The sequence below is a fragment of the Vigna unguiculata genome, chromosome 1, assembly GCF_004118075.2.
Source record: "Vigna unguiculata cultivar IT97K-499-35 chromosome 1, ASM411807v1, whole genome shotgun sequence".
Classification (NCBI taxonomy): Eukaryota; Viridiplantae; Streptophyta; class Magnoliopsida; order Fabales; family Fabaceae; genus Vigna; species Vigna unguiculata.
The window spans coordinates 15,269,415-15,291,895 of record NC_040279.1 but is presented as its reverse complement, the minus strand read 5'-3'; the positions used below and the strand labels follow the sequence as shown (position 1 = coordinate 15,291,895).

Below are 22,481 nucleotides of genomic sequence, written 5' to 3'. Positions count from 1 at the left end.
CAATTAAATTTAAAAACCCTTGAACTCATATGATCAACATGCATATAGATTTAAAATCATTACTTTTTACATGATTCAAAGATAAAAGACATAGATGAATTAAAACCTCAACAATAATAAAAAGAACAAAGAAATTAATTCATTCTAACCTCAAAATCCAATTAAGAAATTACAATGGAATCAACCCAAGAAGTTTAGAACTCCATGAATGCAAAATAAAGAGAGAAGAATAGAGAGAAGAAAAGAGAGAGAAAGAAATTAGGTCCCTCTAAGGGTTTCTCAATTCCGACGTGCCGAGCTTGTTCTTTTATGCTTCTCCCTTTGTGTCTTTATATAGGAATTGGACTGGGCTTTTCTGTTGATAAAATCTCTCAAATATCTTTTAAAATAAAGATAAAGATAAATATTTAAAAATATTTGGAGAGATATAGACTATTTGACAAATATAATAGGTTGATAATATCAATGTCTAATATAATTAAATTAATTATTAATTAAAGATATATGATAAATTATCACCAATTAGTATTTGTATTAATTTTCCAAAATCAATCCTTTGCAATCTCTTTAAATTATCTTCTAAATAATCCAACATCTTCAAGATATATTTGTTTGTTGTGGAACTAAAAAGATTCAAGAAGATCTTGTCATATTTAAAAAGATTTGGTAGTTAATATCTTTTAATATTTTATGATATAATTAAATAAGATAATTATTTAAAAATATCAAATAAAATATCTAAAGATATATTTTCCCAAATTATCTTCTATCATAAAGATAAAGAAAACCGCAAGGTCCAATTTTTCTTTCCTCTCTTCTTGATTTTTAGCCAAACTTCTTCACTTTTTCAACCTTCTCTCGCCGTCTTCATGCAATGCTTGGCTTGGATTTTTGTGCTTTTGATAATTTCTTATTCTTTGATTTATCTTTAAGGTGTCATGAAGCTTTAATCAATTTATTTCCACACCTCCATAAGCTCAACTTAGCTGCAACTGCACTAACACACTTCAAAATATCCAAAGAACATTTATGCAACTAAAAAGCTATTTTTAACATGTTTATGTATCTCATGCTCAATAAACCCAATAATAGGAAATCCTAATTAAATCAATCTTTAAGCACACAAATTCAATTAAATATCTAGAATTAAATATTAAATGAGGGCAAAAATACACACTCGTCACACATATATCTTGATCACACCTTCTCATTCATTTTCATATTATATCCCACACACACACCATCACTCACAATACACACAGTATTCACACTCTAGCCGAACTGGGGCGTTTCCTAGCAGCAGCTACTGGCCGCCACGCGGCTCATAAACTTCTGGATTCAATCTAGATTCTTCCTGCACGATGTGAGCCCTAACTTCCCCAATTTCCACTCTTCTACACGTTTTGACTAATTACCATTAGTAAACAAGTTGTTCAATTCAATATTAACTCCCATTTCATTCTTGATATTCCATAGAGTACCAAATCAACCTATATCATACATATTATGTCATTTCTCATTTCAACGTAGCCTCCCATACCCAATCAAACAAGGATTCATGCAATTTTTGCAACTACTCAATTATAAACAATAATTCATCAAGCCGATTCACGCACAATAGAATTTCAATCCCAGCATCATCACACCACGAAAACATTAACAAACCGAGAAAACTTGGCAACCCAGTTCGTGCTGCCTGGCGGGTCTCCTTCAGCCGCCAGGCGGTTCATAGTGAAAACCTAGAATTTGGGTTTCTGGAGCATGCGTCGCCTGGTGGGTCATTCAACGCCGCCAGGCGGTTCCTGGAGATTTCTAGAAACGCGATGAAATGAAGAAAAATTGACATACTTGGCATTTCCAATTCTCAAGCACATTATGACAACAGACAATCACGATTAAATCAAGATAAGGAACTCCCCTAACCTGGAATCCTTGCTTAAAATTTTCATGGCTGACTTAAGACTCCAAATGCATTGGTTCTTTTTTTGTTAAAAACTAGACTAACAGAGCTTTCTTTGGACATCAAGAACGTAATTTTTGGACCACTGAGCAAGTGCAGTTTAATCTTTTAAAATTGTGAACAGTTTCTACCAGCATTGTTTTTATGTGGACCATTCAAAGATAGCTACACAAAACAAGGTTAGAACATGAAAACACCATATTCAAGGACAACCAAAGCTCTAGACACCAAATGATGAAGGATTATCTTGTTTCTTTTTTAAGATTATTGAATATGGTGTGAGTTGATTAAGAAAGCTAAGTGAAATCCCCACTGGACATTAAGATAGCAAACTATCTAGATGTGAAGGTTCCTTTCACAAAGCTCAAGAGAAGAAGATGATGGATTGATTCAAACAAAAAGGAAATGGAAAGCACATAAACCATAGAAAACCAAGAACAATTAAAGGAAGAAGAAAACACAAAATGGAAAGGAAAGAAATGGTAAAAATGTGAGAAGCATGCCACTACAAGGCTAGGCTAGAAGCCATGGCAACCTTGAAGATGAGTGGATGTGTGCCGCCACTTGCATAGCAAGATAAGGCTTAAAAGTATTCACTCCCTAGGGAGGAAACTCTCACAAATGGTTGAGAGACAATAGTGTTTTTACTTCAAAATGTTCAACCCTTTTACATGTCTAGGAGCACCCCTTATATAGAAGAGTTTAAGGGCCTCTAAGCAAATAAAAGATACCTAAGGATGTCTCTACAAAAACCTAATCCTAGCTTCTAGAAACTAGGTCAAATAAGGTTACAAAAGAGAGAGACAAAAGAGCTAACTATGGTGTGTGCAAGGCTAATTTCGTTCTAGCACAAAAGGAGACAGAGAATGTGTCTCATATGTCTCAAAAATGTGGCCAAAGTGTGCTAAAAACAAAGGAGACCAAAGGTACATAGGTACACTTGTTTTATGCCTTTTACTTTATGCTTTATGCCTTTGCTTTACTCTCTCCTCCATATCATTTATACTCCCCAATCACCATGCGCCACCTAGCATTGCTTTCTTACTCCTAATTAACCTACAATGCAAATAAACATAGATTAGCATGTTGGCTTAAGTCAAGTCAACTATAGTCAATAAGTCAACTAAAGTTGATTCAACTATGTCAACTTAGGGAAGCAAAAGTAACAAACACAAATGAATGGGATGAAGGATTAGTGAACTTCCTTTCTAAACATGCTTAGTCTTCTTAAGCATGTGCCTCCATCCTTGGTTGGGGTCAATCCTTCATCATCCTCCCCTTCTTGGAGAGAATTTGACCACAAATTCCTTAAGCCTTTGTAGATTGAGCTTGACTTGATTTGGGGGAGGTTTTGCGCCTCCCTTTTATAAGCTCTTGTTCCATCCTTTCTAAGGGTACTACCCATAGCTTTGGTTAGGCCATCCCTCTTTTCTAGACCACTCTTCCTCTCATGCTTGCGCATTGGGTCTTCCTTTTGAGCCTTGCAAGAGAAGGAAGAATGGTGATGTCCATCTTGCTTTGGAAGATTTTTTTTGTAGGCAAGTAACACCTTGGTGAAAGCTTGCCCCTTTTGTTTTTCTTCTTTATCTTTTCTTATTATATTTCTATCCTTATTAACTTCTTGAGGTGATAGAGGTTGTAAAGTGGTCTTTTTCTCATTTATGAAGAAAATGTATTGGCTGGTATGACCATCATGTAAAGTTTGTTTATCAAATTGCCATGGCCTACCTAGTAAGATATGTGTGACTTCCATGGGAACAACATCACATAACACCTCATCTTTGTAGCTTCCTATAGAGAAGTTAATTAGGACTTGTTTATTGACATCTATTTCTCCTTCTTTACTTATCCAAGCAAGCTTGTAGGGCTTAGCATGAGGAATGGTCTCTAAGCTAAGCTTATCCACCAACCTTGTGCTAGCTACATTGGTACTACTTCCTCCATCAATAATTAGAGAGCAAACCCATTTGTTAATTTTGCATCTAGATTGAAAAATGTTTTCTCTTTGAGTTGGCTCAATCTCACTTTGATCTTGACCTATCATGCGCCTTAATAACATAGGGTCTTTCTCAAAAAATTTAGTTTTACTAGAGGAAGAAGATTCTTTTGAAAGAGAATGGGGAGATGAGTGTTCACTTTCAACATCATTACTCTTCTTTAAGATCATGGTCCTTTTAGTTGGGCAATTTAAAGCAATGTGATTATAACCCAAGCATTGAAAACATTTAATAGAACTTGTTCTTTGAGAAGTGGAATGGTGAATGTGATCACGTAGTGACTTACTTTTACTTGGTGGTTCTTGATGAGAGTTAGAAGGGAACTTATCATGTTTCTTTTTATCCTTTCCCTTCCATGAGTGACTAACGTAGTGGTTGGGTGAGTAACTCTTCTTTGCCCTTCTTTTTCTTTTCAATTGAATTTCAATCCCAAGGGCAAGTGTGAAAACATTTTCAAGAGTGGAGTGCTCATACAACTCTACTTGGTCTTGTATATCTCTCCTAAGACCACTCACAAATCTTTTTCTTTTCTCTTTCTTAGTTTATTTTATTTCAACCCTACGCATTTGAGACTCTAATTCTTTAAAGTACTCACTCACACTCATAGAACCTTGGTGAAGCCTTTGGAGCTTCAAAAGAAGTTCCTTCCTATAGGATGGAGGAACAAATCTAGCATGCATAAGAGTTTTAATGTCCATCCAAGAAGTCGCGGGTGGCCCTTGGTCATAATTCTTACAACCTTTATGCCACCAAGTATTGGCATACTCCAAAAATCCTAAAACTACTAGATCAACTTGTGCTTGATCCTTTACATGATTTTCGTTGAAAATTTGATCAACTTTAGCTTCCCAATCAAGGAAGATTTTGTGATCACTTCCACCATAGAACTTAGGAATCTTTGGAGTTTGCTTCTCTTGTGATGGGTTACGCCTAGAATGCCCTCTTTTCATAGCCTCTCTGTCTTGCTCTTTAGCTTCAAGCCTTTGAATGTGCTCTTGGATTCTTAGGTCTCTTTGCTCCTTTTCTTTTCTCAATTTTTCAAAGGACTCCTTCCTAGACAACTGCAAATCCCGAAGCAATCTCATCAATGTATTGTTTTTATTTAGAGTAGGTGCATTTGATGAACTTGCCATGATTCCTACAACAAAAGTACTTAAATTCGAGACAAAATAAATAGATTAGAGGTTAGACAACATGAAAATCGAGACCAAATCCAACCCAAAATGTAACCCAAGTGTTTAGATCACTCTCCCAAGGTAACAAGGCAATGCTACACTCAAAGCTCCTCCAAAGGAGTGAAGCAAACACTAAAAACTTGTTCAAAACCTTTCAAATGCAAGACAAGTGATTCGGCCACAACATCCCAAGAGTTTCAAGAAAGGAAAACTACTAAGACAAAACAAAGAACACCTAGTGACAAGCAAGAAAAGCACAAAAACAAGGAAATCTAAACTCTAAAGAAGAAAAGTTTGAGACAAAACTTTTAACAAGACTAAAATAAGAAAAGCAAATTTTAAAGACTCTATGGAAAGCACTTAACAAGCATCTTCAAGTCTTAAATCATGTATACACCAAGAAAGATCATAACCAAGTTAAAGCATGGAACTAATTAGCCAATATCACCCAATTCTCAAGTATGAAAACTAGTAGCATAACACCTAGTGAAAAACACACTTTTAGTTCACCAAGGAGCAAGGTTGCTCTCGGTTTTTAGGCAGAAATTGGTGCAAAATTTTCTTCTTTCACAACTAGTTTCATAAAATGGTGAGAAAGAGTTTTAGGTGGCTTGGACACTTAGTTCCTCAAGTTTTAGGCCAAAATCAATTTCATGGAGGATACATCAAGCAAGACATAAAGTGAAAGCAAGATTCAAATACTTGGAAAAACAAGAATAAGAAAACTTCAAGCTAACATATGACATATGACTCAAGCAAAAGTTAGGCACATTTAAAGACTCAAACATGTAGCTATCATGCATTTAAACTTTTGGAAATAAAGGTCAATGATTAAGCACACAAAGACATGTTATCCAACAACATTTAGGAGTATGAAGAGTAACAACAACAGTAGCCAAAACTGCCCAACATAACCTGAAAAACGTTGATTCGCGGTGATCTCGGCAGCTCTGACCTTTGCTCACTATTTCAATCATAACTCTCTCAACAGAACTCCAAAGGCATTGTTTCTTTTTTTGTTAAAAACTAGACTAAAGAGCTTTCTTTGGACATCAAGAACGTAATTTTTGGACCACTGAGCAGGTGCAGTTTAATCTTTTAAAATCGTGAACAGTTTCTACCAGTATTGTTTTTACGTGGACCATTCAAAGATAGCTACACAAAACAAGGTTAGAACATGAAAACACCATATTCAAGGGCAACCAAAGCTCTAGATACCAAATGATGAAGGATTATCTTGTTTCTTTTTTAAGATTATTAAATATGGTATGAGTTGATTAAGAAAGCTAAGTGAAATCCCCACTGGACATTAAGATAGCAAACTATCTAGATGTGAAGGTTCCTTTCACAAAGCTCAAGAGAAGAAGATGATGGATTGATTCAAACAAAAAGGAAATGGAAAGCACATAAACCATAGAAAACCAAGAACAATTAAAGGAAGAAGAAAACACAAAATGGAAAGGAAAGAAATGGTAAAAATGTGAGAAGCATGCCACTACAAGGCTAGGCTAGAAGCCATGGCAACCTTGAAGATGAGTGGATGTGTGCCGCCACTTGCATAGCAAGATAAGGCTTAAAAGTATTCACTCCCTAGGGAGGAAACTCTCACAAATGGTTGAGAAACAATAGTATTTTTACTTCAAAATGTTCAACCCTTTTACATGTCTAGGAGCAACCCTTATATAGAAGAATTTAAGGGCCTCTAAGCAAATAAAAGATACCTAAGGATGTCTCTACAAAAACCTAACCCTAGCTTCTAGAAACTAGGTCAAATAAGGTTACAAAAAAGAGAGACAAAAGAGCTAACTATGGTGCGTGCAAGGCTAATTTCGTTCTAGCACAAAAGGAGACAAAGAATGTGTCTCATATGTCTCCAAAATGTGGCCAAAGTGTGCTAAAAACAAAGCAGACCAAAGGTACATAGGTACACTTGTTTTATGCCTTTTACTTTATGCTTTATGCCTTTGCTTTAGTCTCTCCTCCACATCATTTAGGCTCCCCAATCACCATGCGCCACCTAGCATTGCTTTCTTACTCCTAATTAACCTACAATGCAAATAAACATAGATTAGCATGTTGGCTTAAGTCAAGTCAACTATAGTCAATAAGTCAAACCTAGTCAATGGTCAACAAGTCAACTAAAGTTGATTCAACTAAGTCAACTTAGGGAATCAAAAGTAACAAACAGAAATGAAAGGGATGAAGGATTAGTGAGCTTCCTTTCTAAACATGCTTAGTCTTCTTAAGCATGTGCCTCCATCCTTGGTTGGGGTCAATCCTTCATCAGCTCTCAATTCAACCTCCTCTCACTCCTTGGCTCTTTAATTGCACTTTAACTAGAGTTAATTTGGCCAAAACGAAAATGGTTAATTGTGAAGGGTAATCGCCATTCAATGAATCATAATGGACTGTTTTCGGCTCCCATTGGCTGCTCTTTCTGCTAGGGTTTCCCTTACCCTTTCACATTCATGCCAAAACTAAAATTGGCAAAAAGGAAAGTTTATTTTGTCCAAGCCAAGGTTTGAACCCATCTCTACACAATTGCAATTCAAGTGCACAACCAATTCAACCAAGTCATTTTTCATGATAACATTCATACCTCAAAAATTATATCCTTACTTATCACGCTCCAAACACATCATCAGAAAATAATAAAATTAAATAACACACAATTAGCATATATAGGACTTGAACCCAAGTCCTCTCACATATATAAAGTACTCTCAACCACTTGAGCTAGTACTTTTCCATGTCATGAGGGTTAATATTTAGTGCCATAAAGGCTTCTCCTACTCACATTTATTAAATAATTATTTATTTAATTATTTAAATTTAGTGGGTCTTACAGTCCACATCTAAACCATTCATACCAAATGGATTTAATCAAAACGAACCCCAAAATCAGTTACTTGCCTATACTTTTCTCTATATTCATATTTGCCAGAAGGGTTTGCCACCGCATAGGTTCCACAAGTTCACAATTCCTGGTTCACAATGTGCCATCCAAGGCCACTCCACTTGTATACCAGCATTCTCTACTATTTTAACTACATCTCCAACCGCTCAAGTATACTAGTTTAGTGCACTCAAACCTATGGCTAATTCCCTTGTACACCCCAATTGGTATTTCTACGAAACTCAGGTTTACTCATACTTTTACTACAGTATGTTCACTATTAACTCCATCATATTTTTGATTAAAACCCCAAATGAACCCATACCATCAATGCATAACTACACCATCCCCAGTTTCTGTCTAATGATTCATACCTGGTTTCCTTGAACTCCACTCGACATAAAAAACCATTCCTCAAGTCAAAACTGCACCTCGGAGCCACACAGATGCACTGTTCCTGCCCTGGCGTCTGGTGTCAAGTCTCGTGCCGCCAGGCGGTGCGTGCCTCCTTGGGCAGTTTCCCAGAACCCCATCACACTGAGCGAATGGTGAACACTAAATACTCATCCATGTTCCTCAACCTTTCCATTCAATTCAATTCCATTAAGTGTTTGAGATTAACACTCCGGTTAAACCTCCAAATATACAAAAATTCCTTACTTTTACTCAACTAATTTACCTAATCTACGAATTCCCTAATTTTTAAACCTAAACTCACCTTAGTACTGTTCCATTAAAACTTATCCAACAATTTTTACTAAATTCTAGGAATTTCCACGTGATATCATTTGTTGATACTCACCCTCGCTTTCCCTCCAACTAACATCATCACAGAATACCCAAAACTCGGAAACAAACCAATTTGATCCACGTCGCCTGGCGGTTCAACCAATCCCGCCAGGCCCTTCATCTAAAACCCAGAATTGGGTAAAAATTCTATGCATCATTTGGCGGTTGGGAACTTTCACAGGAATACAGAAACACCAAAATTCATGAGTCACCTAGCTAATATGCATAGCCCGCCAGGTGGTTTCTGGAATTTTCCAGGAACACAATAGTTCATGCAGAAACAGATAATATTCATACAATTCACAGTACATATCATGCCATTATTTACCCAGAATAAAAACAACGAGAAAAAGTCCCTTAACTTGGCATTTCTTAGCTTAAAATATAGAGTTTCATTTGATTCTCCCCCTTGCCTCCAATAGCTTTCCTTTGCTCTCCGCAATTCAGTTCAAGGATTCACTCAACCTCACAACTCTCTAATTTTCGTGCTCTATTCTATCACCTCAATGGCAGCCTTGCAAAACCTTTCCTCTAACCTAAATTGTTCCTTTTAATGGTGCCTTAATGTGGGTTAATAACATAAAAACGAAAATGGTTTAAATGTGGGTGTTTATTGCCATTCATGGTTGTAATATGGACTATTTTTCAGCAACCTCTAGGCTGCCATTGTAATGCCCACTAAATTCTTTTTCTTTTTCAAAAATTTTCGAGGTCAAAAATTTTCTTGTTGGGGAGAATGTAAGGCACACTAAATTCTTTTTCTTTTCTTTTTCCCTAATGTAATGGGCCTAAGGGCGGGCCCAATAAGTATTCAGACCCTAATCTGCCCTAATTCCATTCTCTCATTCACTTTCCAGAAAACTCGTCTCCTTGCCTCCTTTGAGCAGCCGCCACTCTTTGCTAGGGTTAGCCGTCAACCTTCCTCAAGCTAGCTCAAGTCAAGTTTCCGCTCCACGTAAGTCACTCCTCAACTCATGATTCCACTTTTCTAGACTTATTTCTGTTTTTACTGTTAGGGTTTGGTAATAACTCGTTCCTTTTTCTATTTTACCATTCGTTTCAGCGCTTTGGCCATCCTTAGGACAATCGTGCTCACTGTGTGCGTGTCAGAGTATTCCGCTAGCTTGTTTTTCCAGGTACGGGAAGCTATGGTTCGCCCCTTTCTTTTGTGTTTTGTTGCTTGTGTTACTGTTTTATCATGTTAATGTGCTTGGTGTGCTGATGCGAACTTGTGTATGGTATTATTGAACCATTTATGATTTGTTGAGTGTTTGTGCACGAGAGAATAGTGGTGAGCACTGGTTTTCTTGCCCAAGCGAGTATATCTTGCCTAGGCGAGATCAACAAAGGCTCGCCCAAGCTGCTTCACGCGACCGATCGCTCAAGCGACCCACATTGCTCCTGAGCGAGCGAGCATCTCGCCCAAGCGAGAGGGGTCTCGCTTAAGCGAGATCCCGTGTGAGGCTATTGTTCCCCTTTTCGAGCCCTCGCCTAGGCGAAGGCGGCTCGCATAAGCAAGAGCCTCTCGCCTGAGCGAGGAACTGGGCAAGGCAGTGTGATGTGTGATTGTTTTCCTTGAAACTTGAATGGTTAATACTTGCTTGGATTTGAGTATTGTGTTAAATGCATGAGACAAATAAATATGCCTGAGTGTGATGTGATTCATGAATTGTGAATAATGGGTTTCTCATGAACTTAACATGTGATCTCAATGAGGAGGTTGGTATTAAAGTGGCATGGTAATGAGATGAGTTGGAATGAGATATTCATGGATGAAGTATGATGAATTAGTATGGATTTGATTTGAAACATGAAAGGGGTTGGTAATATAGGTTGACATAATATATGTATATGTATGATAAATCTTTCTTGATTGTTTGGGTATGATTGGTCGAAAGTCAGTGTATAAATCCTTGAGATCTCTAGGTGGATCTCAAGGTCGTGCTTCAATGGTCAGGACGTAATTCCATGGGCCTTGTTAGTGGGTGTCCATGGTGGTGCCCCATCTATATGGTCTGGTAAGGATTCAAGGTAAGGTTGCATCGTGACACTCTAAGGAGTCAATTAGTCTCACTTAGAGCGGGCTGACTCTTGTGGTGAGAGTAGTAGGAGGTCTAAAATTCATTAAGGGCTAACCTTGTGTGTGAGGGAATTGATTCATTGTAACACTTGTAACACATATGATGGTTTCTTCTTGTCTTCATTAAAGCTTGCATGAAGAATGGAGGCTCCATGGATGGTGTTGGATGCAGAAGCATGAAGGAAATAAGCTTAAGGTGTTTGGTTTGGTGTAGGTGAAAGGATTCTTAAGAGAGGTGAGGCCAACTCCTAAGGAAGAAGACTAGAGTAAACTAGAGAAGAGTTTACTCTAAGGTGAGCTCAAAAGAGATTTGTGCATAAATTTGGGCAGCAATTCATTACTCAATTTCAAGCTGAAAAATACATCTCCTAAGCCTTCTATTTATAGGATAAAATGAGACCAAGGAGTCTCCAAAAAGTGGAGGGAGAAAGGAGTCTAGAAAGTTGAATTTTGGAGCCAAAAAGGAGCATGTGGGAGGTGTGACTTGCCACCTAAGCAAGTCACACTTGTCTTGCCATGGAAAGCTAACTCTCATCCTTAGAGAGCAATTTGGAGAAGCTTCTAGGCTTTTCTAGAGTAGACACACTACTCTTGGCCCATTTGGCCCAATTCCCCTTTTTGGTCCAAAATTACTTCTAAAGCTCAATTTCTTCTAAGGCCCAATACATGGCCCAAAGAAAATCCTATTCTACTGGGCCCAAAATACAAAGCCCAAAATAAAATCCTAATCTAGTATTTAAACAATGTTGGCCCAAAAGATAAAAGCTTGGGCCCTATCAACAGTTGCGGACCACTCTTCTTGTCTGCATTTGGCCAAGGTTGGCGTTTGTCATTATCCCCTCCTTCTTGCGAAGGATCTGTCCTCAGATCTACATGTTTCTTCATGACAATAGCCTTTATTATTGTTCTTCTTGTGTCTTCCTCCTCCAGGATCAAAGACCATCCTACAACAACACCAAACAACAAAATGAATGTTATACTAGTAAACATCCAAACAATGTGATTCCCAATGTTCATACACCTTGTATCAAATGAATGATAAAGGTATTTGGTTTTAGTAGCTTTTTCATTTTGCTTCTTATTTTCCTTATGTTGAATCCATATAATTTTGTAAATATTTCCTTTTTCAACACAAGGTTTATTTTGGTCTTGCTTTTGTCGTTTAGAGGAAGAAGTAAGCCTAACCTTATTTTCACACATGTCTTTGCCCCTTAGAATGATGATTTTTTTGCTAGGGCACTCAAAAGTCTTGTGTTTTCTACCTAAATAATTGGAACTTGTTGTTTCACTAATATGCATGTAGGTAGAATTTTCTTTTTCTTTCTTTATTTTATTTTTCATTTGCATTTGATATTCTACTACTTGAGATGGTGATAGAGGATACAAGACAAACTTTCTATCCTTGTGAGTGAAGGTGATTTCATTGGTAAGACCATTGAGTATGGTTTTCTTGTCAAATTGCCAAGGTCTTCCTAATAAAACATGGCAAGCTTCCATAGGTACTACATCATATAACACACTATCTTCATATTTCCCTATGGATAACTTGACCTTCACTTGATGTTGGACTGTTAAAGCCAATTTATCAACCAACCTTGTACTACAACAGTTGCAACATGAACCACTATCAATAATGGGAGAACAAGTGTTTTCTAAAATTTTACATCTTGTATGAAAGATGTTCTCTCTTTGTGTTGGCTCTTTTGGAATGGGTTGGTTGCTGAGAAGTCTTCTAATCATTAGAAGGTCTCCTTCACAAGGATAGGCAATTTCCTTAGACTCATCATTAGACTCCTCACTAGAAGTCTCACTCTCACTTTCTTGCTCATCTTGGCTACTATAGTGGTCAACACCCCTTAAGATCATGGTCTTTTTGGTGGGGCATTGAGATGCAACATGACCTGTACAAAGACACCTGGAACATTTGATTTCACAAGTGCGAGTGTGTGAAGATGTGCCTTCCCTTGGTTTCTCCTTTTCCTTGAAACTTTTGGAGGATTCCTCTTTGACTTGTTTACCCCCCCTCTTGAATTCTTTCTTGGTATAAGAGTTAGAGTAGTCATTTCGAAAATTTTTCCTTAGAATTTGTTGCTCTACCTTTTCTATTTTTAATTCATCTCTGTTATGTTTTGGTTTGAGGGTAATATCAAGATTGCAATTATATCCAAAATTTATTTTTCATCTTAATTATGAAAATGATGTAAAAATATGACTTTTCAAATTATTTTTTAAAAAATAATTCATAACGAAAATTTGAAAATTGTTATAAAATAAGGTTTAAAAAGTAATTTTTAATTATAATTTTTTTGTTACATTATCTTTTAAATATTTTTTAATTAAAGTATGTTACTTTCAATTATACATTTTCATATTCTTTCTACGATAAATCAAACTTATATAATGATAATTTTTAATTATTTTTAAAATAAAGTACAATTTGGTAATCTTATTTTTCTTTGATTTAAATATAATTTTTAATCTATCACATCCATCAAATCACTCACAAACATTAACAAACTTTACTCTTAATCCACCCACTTTCACCTTTAATCCACTTAAAGTGAACAACACAAACTTCACATTGTAATCCACTTGAAGTCATCCTCTCCCTCTCCATCCGATCAACCTTGTGGGAGAGAGAGGGGAAGGAAGAGGGAAATTCTTCTATTTTTAAATCATCTCTGTTATGTCTTGGTCTGAGGGTGAAATCAAGATTACAATTATGTCCGCAATTTATTTTTTAGCTTAATTATGAAAATGATGTAAAAATATGACTTTTCAAATTATTTTTACAAAAATAATTAATCATGAAAATTTGAAAATTGTTATAAAATAAGGTTTAAAAAGTAATTTTTAATTATACAATTTTTTATTACATTATCTTTTAAATATTTTTTTATTAAACTATGTTACTTCCACTTATACATTTTCATATTTTTTCTACGATAAATCAAACTTATATAATGATAATTTTTAATTATTTTTAAAATAAAGTACAATTTGGTAATCTTGTTTTTCTTTGATTTAAATATAATTTTTAGTCTATTACATTCATCAAATCACTCAAAAACTTTAGCAAACTTTACTCTTAATCCACCCACTTTCACCTTTAATCCACTTAAAGTGAATAACACAAACTTCAAATTGTAATCCACTTGATGTCATCCTCTCCTTCTCCTTCCGATCAACCTTGTGGGAGAGAAAGGGGAAGAAATAGGGAAATTCTTCTATTTTTAAATCATCTCTGTTATGTCTTGGTTTGAGGGAGATATCAAGATGACAATTATGTCCGCAATTTATTTTTAGCTTAATTATGAAAATAATTTAAAAATATGACTTTTCAAATTATTTTTACAAAAGTAATTAGTAACAAAAATTTAAAAATTGTTATAAAATAAGGTTTAAAAAGTAATTTTTAATTATAATTTTTTTATTAAATTATCTTTTAAATATTGTTTTATTATAATATGTTACCTTGATTTATACAATTTCATATTTTTTTTACGATAAATCAAACTTCTATAATGATAATTTTTAATTACTTTTAAAATAAAGTACAATTTGGTAATATTGCTTTTCTTTGATTTCAATACAAATTTTAATCTATCACATCTATCAAATTACTCACAAACATTAAAAAATTTACTCTAAATCAACCCACTTTCACCTTTAATCCACTTAAAGTGAACAACACAAACTTCCCAATCTACTCCACTTGAATTCATCATGTCCCTCTCCCTCCAATCAACCTTGACAGAGAGAGAGGGGAAGGAAGAGGAAAATTCTTATATTTTTAAATCATCTCTATTATGTCTTGGTTTAAGGGTGATATCAAGATTACAATTATGTCCGGAATTTATTTTTTAGGTTAATTATGAAAATGATGTAAAAAAATGACTTTTCAAATTATGTTTACAAAAATAATTAATCATGAAAATTTGAAAATTGTAATAAAATAAGGTTTAAAATTTTTTAGTACATTATCTTTTAAATATTTTTTTATTCAAGTATGTTACTTCCACTTATACATTTTCATATTTTTTTCTACGATAAATCAAACATATATAATGATAATTTTTAATTATTTTTAAAATAAAGTACAATTTGGTAATCTTGCTTTTCTTTTATTTGAATATAATTTTTAATCTATTACATCCATCAAATCACTCACAAACTTTAGCAAACTTTACTCTTAATCCACTCACTTTCACCTTTAATCCACTTAAAGTGAATAACACAAACTTCACATTGTATCCACTTGATGTTATCCTCTCCCTCTCCATCCGATCAACCTTGAGGGAGAGAGAGGGGAAGGAAGAGGGAAATTCTTCTATTTTTCAATCATCTTTGTCATGTCTTGGTTTGAGGGTGATATCAAGAATAGAATTATGTCTGCAATTTATTTTTCAGCTTAATTATGAAAATGATGTAAAAATATGACTTTTCAAATTATTTTTACAAAAATTATTAGTAACGAAAATTTAAAAATTGTTATAAAATATGGTTTAAAAAATAATTTTTAATTATAAAATTTTTATTAAATTATCTTTTAAATATTTTTTTTATTAAAGTATGTTACTTTCATTTATACATTTTCATATTTTTTTCTACGATCATTCAAACTTATATAATGATAATTTTTAATTATTTTTAAAATAAAGTACAATTTGGAAATCTTTTTTTTCTCTGATTTAAATATAATTTTTAATTTATCACATCCATCAAATCACTCGCAAACTTTCCTCTTAATCCAACGACTTTCACCTTTAATCCACTTTAAGTGAACAACACAAACTTCACATTGTAATCCACTTGATGTCATCCTCTCACTCTCCATCCAATCAACCTTGAGGGAGAGAGGGGAAGGAAGAGGAAAATTCCTATATTTTTAAATCATCTCTGTTATGTCTTGATTTCAGGGTGATATCAAGATTACAATTATGTGTGCAAATAATTTTTTAGGTTAATTATGAAAATGATGTAAAAATATGACTTTTCAAATTATTTTTACAAAAATAATTAATCACGAAAATTTGAAAATTGTTATAAAATAAGGTTTAGAAGGTAATTTTTAATTATAAATTTTTTTATTACATTATCTTTTAAATATTTTTTTATTAAAGTATGTTACTTCCACTTTTACATTTTCATATTTTTTCTACGATAAATCAAACTTATATAATGAAAATTTTTAATTATTTTTAAAATAAAATACAATTTGGTAATCTTGTTTTTCTTTGATTTAAATATAATTTTTAATCTATTACATCCATCAAATCACTCACAAACTTTAGCAAACTTTACTCTTTATCCACCCACATTCACCTTTAATCCACTTAAAATGAATAACACAAACTTCACATTGTAATCCACTTGATGTCATTTTCTCCCTCTCCATCCAATCAACCTTGAGAGAGAGAGGGGGGAAGGAAGAAGGAAATTCTTCTATTTTTAAATCATATATGTGATGTGTTGGTTTAGGGGTGATATCAAGATTACAATTATGTCCGCAATTTATTTTTCAGCTTAATTATGAAAATGATGTAAAAATATGACTTTTCAAATTATTTTTACAAAAATAATTAATAACGAAAATTTGAAAATTGTAATTGTAAGGACCCACTAACCCCTCTCCATACACTCTCCTCTTCTTCCCTAACTTCTCTCTCTCAGAACCACACTACACCTCATTGTTCTTCCCTCCCTCTAAACAGTCGCCCATCTCTCCCTGAAGCAAAACTCAATTTCGTTTCCCTTTTCTAATCACTTTCCCTCTGTTATAGCTGCTGATACCCAGAACCAGGAGAAAAACTTTCCTCTAGCTGAGTCATCCTTCCCTTCCGGTAAGTCAAATCCAGTTTTCCCTTAATTCTTTTCAATTCTGGAATTCTGGAGTTTCATACCCACCAAAACTGAATTAGAGTCTTGTACTCACCTAGAATTTTCGAATTTCAGCCCTTTAGGTTGAGGATTTGAGGTGCCCTTGTGTTAGAGCCTTGCTTGTGGTGTTTTTTTTTTTAAGGTAAGGGAAGCTAACCGATACTTTTCCATTTGAGTTGTAAATTTATGTTTTGTATGGGATTGGTGTGCTGAATTGATTTCTGGAAAGGCTTGTGTGTGTGTATGATCATGGTTGCCTTGAATTTGTGTTCTTGCATGTGAAAACAGTGGGATGATCTGTTATTTTCGCCTAGGCGGGCGATTCTCGCCTTAGCGAGACTATCAGAAGACTCACCTCTGATACTAAGCGAGATCTCGCCTAGGCGAGCTGGAGTCGCTTAAGCGAGATACACTCTCGTCTAAGCGAGCCAGTTTAGCCTGAGCGAGAGTTCACCCAGTTTTTAATCCTTGCCACTGTTTGATGTCTCGCCTAGGCGAGGTAGCCTCGCCTAAGCGAGATAGCTTCTCGCCTGGGCTAGATTGCCTAGCTTAAGCGAGATTCACTGCAATGGAATACATCAAGAACATGAGTCTATGCAACATGCTTTACTATGAGTCTATGCAAGGAAGCTTTTGGATGCTTGATAGGTCATTATTTATTGAATTGTGTGATGAGATTTGAAGAGATTTAGTATATAGTGTGATGGTTGGAATGGAATTTCAAGGGAAATTCATATGAGTTGTTAGAGTGTAAGGGCGTGCGGAATCCGTATTGGTTGGTATCCTGAAACTCCAATAATCATTCGCGCTCAGATAGAGTAGAATGGATTATGTCGTGAGGAGTAGCAGGAGGTCCTAGTCTTTGGACTTGATCCAGTCCTAGACGCGAAGGGGACTTACCCTGGGAACGGTCGGGTGATAACCCCTTGTGTCCAGACTCTGCAGAGTCTGGGAACCGTTGCAGGTGCAAGCCACCAAGAGCTCCAATGCCGCTTACACAATTCGGATATCAAGTCTAGAATTTTAATTGTTGATTCATGTGTTATGAGTAATTTTAAATTGTGTGGTCAGAGCTATGGCACCTAGGCCTCCTCCTCCTCCTATTCCTAACGCGGATAGTTCTCACTTGGTGGGGACAATTGAAGCAATGTTGGCAGCCATGCAGCAGCAAAATGCTAACATGGTGAACCAGCACAACTTAGCCTTGCAGCAGATGGAGTCTGCTAGGCTTACAACAGAGGCGACTCAGTAGAGACACTTGGAGATCTTGCAGCAGCTGGGGGAGAATCGATCTGCAGCTGGATCTTCCCAGGCTCCACCGCCACGAGTACAAGAGTGGAGTTTGGAGGATTTTCTTCAGCATCACTCGTCTCGCTTCGATGGCAAGACCACTCCAGATGAGGCAGACCAGTGGATGAGGGATATGGAGCGGATTTATGATGCCAAGCGATGCCCAACAGAAAACAGGTTGGCTTATTCTGAGTATTTGCTAGCCGGAGAGGCTGTCCATTGGTGGTCTAGCATGAAGATGATGCTAGAAGACAGCAGGGAGACTGTCACCTGGGAGTTGTTCAAGAAGAAGTTTTATGCTGAGTACTTCCCAGACAGTGTGAGATACGCCAAGGAAGTGGAATTCTTACAGTTGATGCAGGGGGAGATGTCAGTGTCAGAGTACGCTGAAAAGTTCAAGCACCTGGGAAAATTTCACACTCTGAAGATGGCTGAAGATTGGCAATGTAGGAAATTTGAAAATGGACTGAGAGGCGATCTTAAACTCATGGTGGCTCCGCTCTTTATAAAGGAGTTTCCTGCTTTGGTGGAGAAAGCGAGGGTAATGGAAAAGTTAAAGGCAGAAGTTGAAGCTCAACAACGGTCGCAGCAGAAGGTGGGAGGACCATCTGGGTCCATGAGCAAACAGGACGATAGGAGGAAGCCTTACTCTAGACCTCCGCCTCAGGGGTCCAGGAGATTCCCACCTCAGCCACATCTGCCCCAGTCACATCAGCATCAGTCCCCTCATCATCACTCTCACAGACCACAGTGTTTTCGTTGTGGAGGGCCCCACATGAGGAGTGCTTGCCCCCAGCTTGGTGGTAGGCAAACATGTCACAGATGTGGGCAGGAAGGCCACTTCATCAGAAATTGCCCCACTGGCAAGGGTACAGTGTCTAGACCTTCAACGCAGTCACAGCCACAACAGACACGGGGAAGTGCTAGGCCCCAGGCAGTTGGTCGAGTGTATGCCATGACAGGTGCAGAGGCAGACAGATCAGGTAACCTCATCATTGGATATTGTGTGATTGGTAGTAGGAGTTTGTGTGTGTTATACGATTCGGGAGCGACACACTCTTTCGTGTCGGAGTATATAGTGAGGGAGTTGGGTCTCCCGGTTAGGGAACTTCTATACGACCTGGTAGGGTCTACGGCCGCTTCTAGGATGGTCAAAACCTCGACGTTATGTGTTAGATGTTTGATCGAGGTTGAAGGGCACAAATACAGGGTGAACCTCATCTGTTTACCTCTGGAAGGCCTAGATGTCATCTTGGGAATGGATTGGCTATCAGCTAATCGCATTCTCATTGATTGTAATGAGAAGAAGGTATTGTTTCCCAACCCGGAAGATGATGAGATGTTGTTATCCTCACAGCAGGTGGATCAAGCACTAAAGGAAGGGTCTCAGTGTTTCTTGATTCTCACTCAACTATCTGTTGAGAATGGGGATAGGCACATTGAAACGTTTGTTGTGAGGGATTTCCCTGATGTTTTCCCGGATGAGGTGCCCGGCTTGCCCCCTTCCAGAGAGATTGAGTTTTCTATTGATCTGGTGCCTGGAGCAGGGCCAGTATCAATAGCACCTTACAGGATGGCTCCTGCTGAGCTGGCAGAATTGAAAAAACAGATTGAGGAACTGCTGGAGAAGCAATTCATCAGGCCCAGTGTGTCGCCTTGGAGAGCGTCGGTGTTATTGGTCAAGAAGAAGGTTGGCAGCTCTAGGCTTTGTGTTGATTACCAGCAGCTCAACAAACTAACCATCAAGAACAAATACCCTCTGCCAAGGATAGACGACTTGATGGATCAGCTACACGGTGCTGCTGTGTTTTTGAAGATCGACTTGAGATCCGGATACCATCAGATTAGAGTTAAGTCTGATGACGTGCAGAAGACTGCTTTCAGATCCAGATATGGGCACTACGAGTACGTAGTGATGCCTTTCGGCGTTACTAACGCCCCTGCCTTGTTCATGGATTATATGAACCGAATCTTCAGGCCTTTTCTAGACAAGTTTGTGGTGGTGTTCATAGACGACATCTTGATATACTCCCGAACTCATGAAGAACATGCAGAGCATCTGAGGACCGTTCTGAGCATCCTGAGAGAGAAGCAGCTCTATGCGAAACTGTCTAAATGCGAGTTTTGGATGACCATGGTTAAATTTTTGGGGCATGTGATCTCAGCTCAGGGCATATCCGTGGACCCATCCAAAGTGGAAGCTGTGTTAAAATGGGAGCGTCCTAAATCAGCAACTGAGATTAGGAGCTTTGTAGGACTGGCAGGATACTACCGAAGGTTCATTGAGGGGTTCTCAAGAATCGTAGCACCTTTGACTCAGCTGACACGTAAGGATCAGCCTTTTGCCTGGATCGACCGATGTGAAAATAGCTTCCAGGAGTTGAAGCAGAAGTTGACCAGTGCTCCTGTGTTGGTAATCCTTGATACCAGCAGACCCTTCGAAGTCTATTGTGATGCCTCCCACCAGGGGCTAGGGTGTGTTCTTATGCAAGAAAGGAAAGTGGTTGCCTACGCCTCTAGGCAGCTCAAAAGTCATGAGAAGAACTATCCCACACACGATCTTGAGTTAGCGGCTGTGGTGTTTGCACTAAAAATCTGGAGACACTATTTGTATGGCGCTCAATTCCAGGTTTTTAGTGACCACAAGAGCCTGAAGTATCTGTTTGACCAGAAAGAGTTGAACATGAGACATAGACGATGGATGGAGTTCCTAAAGGATTTCGACTTCGAGTTGTTGTACCACCCGGGAAAAGCGAATGTTGTGGTCGATGCCCTAAGCTGGAAAACAGTTCACGCATCTTATATGATGGTTAAAGAGTTGGAGTTGGTAGAGCAATTCAGAGACATGCGGCTGCAGGTGATTTTAGGAGAGGATGTCATTAGATGCAACCATCTCACAGTGTCTAGTGATTTCCTCGTCCTAATTAAAGAGAGGCAATTACCTGATCCTAAGTTGCAGAAGACCGTGGAATTGCTTGGCACTGAGAAGGCCAAGGACTTCGTGGTAGGGAGTGATGGGGTGTTAAGGTTCAGAGGCAGGGTCTGCATACCTGAGGATCTGGAGGTGAAGGGCATGATACTCGAAGAGGGGCACAAGAGTCGTTTTAGCATGCATCCAGGCATGACTAAAATGTACCATGATCTGAAAGAATCTTTCTGGTGGTCAGGAATGAAGTCAGATGTAGCTCGGTATGTGTCGTCTTGCTTGACCTGTCAGAAGGCTAAAGCAGAACACCAGAGGCCTGGAGGGATGCTGCAGCAGTTAGAGATTCCGAAGTGGAAATGGGATAGCATAGCCATGGATTTCGTTACCCATTTGCCATGGACGGTGAGGGGCCATGATGCCATATGGGTGATAGTATACCGTCTAACCAAGAGTGCCCATTTCCTAGCAGTAAACCTGAGGATGTCCATGACAAGACTGGCACAGTTGTATATCAGTGAGATTGTGAGGCTTCATGGAGTGTCGTCGAGCATAGTCTCTGATAGGGATCCCCGATTCACCTCCCGTTTCTGGCAGGCGTTGCAGAGTGCCATGGGCAGCAGGTTATCTATGAGCTCGGCTTACCACCCCCAAACAGACGGCCAGTCTGAGAGGACAATACAGTCTCTTGAGGACCTCTTGCGGACATGCGTATTGGATCATCTCGGTGCATGGGATGAGGTCCTGCCTTTAGTAGAGTTTACCTATAATAACAGTTTCCATACAAGCATCGGCATGGCGCCATATGAAGCTCTCTATGGCAGAAGGTGCAGAACTCCTTTGTGTTGGTACCAAGACGGAGAGTCTGTGATGGTAGGGCCAGAGTTATTGAGGCAGACCACTAAGAAGGTCAAGTTAATACAAGAAAGGATGAAGGCGTCTCAGAGCAGACAGAAATCCTATGCCGATCAGAGGAGAAGACCTTTGGAGTTTGCTGTTGGAGATCATATTTTCTTGAGGATTACCCCGACCACCGGTGTGGGGAGGGCTATTCGCTCAAGGAAGTTATCTCCTAAGTTCATTGGTTCATACCAAATTCTGAGGAGGATTAGACCAGTGGCTTATGAAATCGCCTTACCCCCTCAGCTATCCAACCTTCACCCTATTTTCCTTGTCTCTCAACTCAGAAGATATGTGGCTGACCCCTCACATGTGCTTGAGGCAGAAGACCTATAGATTAGAGGAGATCTTTCAGTGGAGGTACAACCTGTTAGTCTTGGTGATATCCAGACAAGGCAGCGAAAGGGAAAGTCTATCAGTCTAATTCAGGTTATCTAGGACAAGAGAACTGGTGATTCCACTTGGGAACTTGAGGAAGATGTGAAGAAGTCCTATCCACACCTGTTCTATGGTGAGTTTTAATTTTCGGGACGAAAATTCTGTTGTTGGGGAGATTATAAGGACCCACTAACCCCTCTCCATACACTCTCC

General features: G+C 37.8%; 1 protein-coding gene across 1 annotated transcript; it reads left to right on the top strand.

Annotated features, from left to right (window-relative positions):
* Positions 1 to 17,924: 17,924 nt before the first annotated feature.
* On the top strand, positions 17,925 to 22,226 carry LOC114188674. Its single transcript, XM_028077267.1, has 4 exons — positions 17,925 to 17,960; positions 18,051 to 19,687; positions 19,916 to 20,828; positions 21,597 to 22,226. The coding sequence occupies exons 1-4, from the start codon at positions 17,925 to 17,927 to the stop codon at positions 22,224 to 22,226; spliced, it is 3,216 nt and encodes a 1,071-aa protein (XP_027933068.1).
* The last annotated feature ends 255 nt before the right edge of the window (positions 22,227 to 22,481 follow it).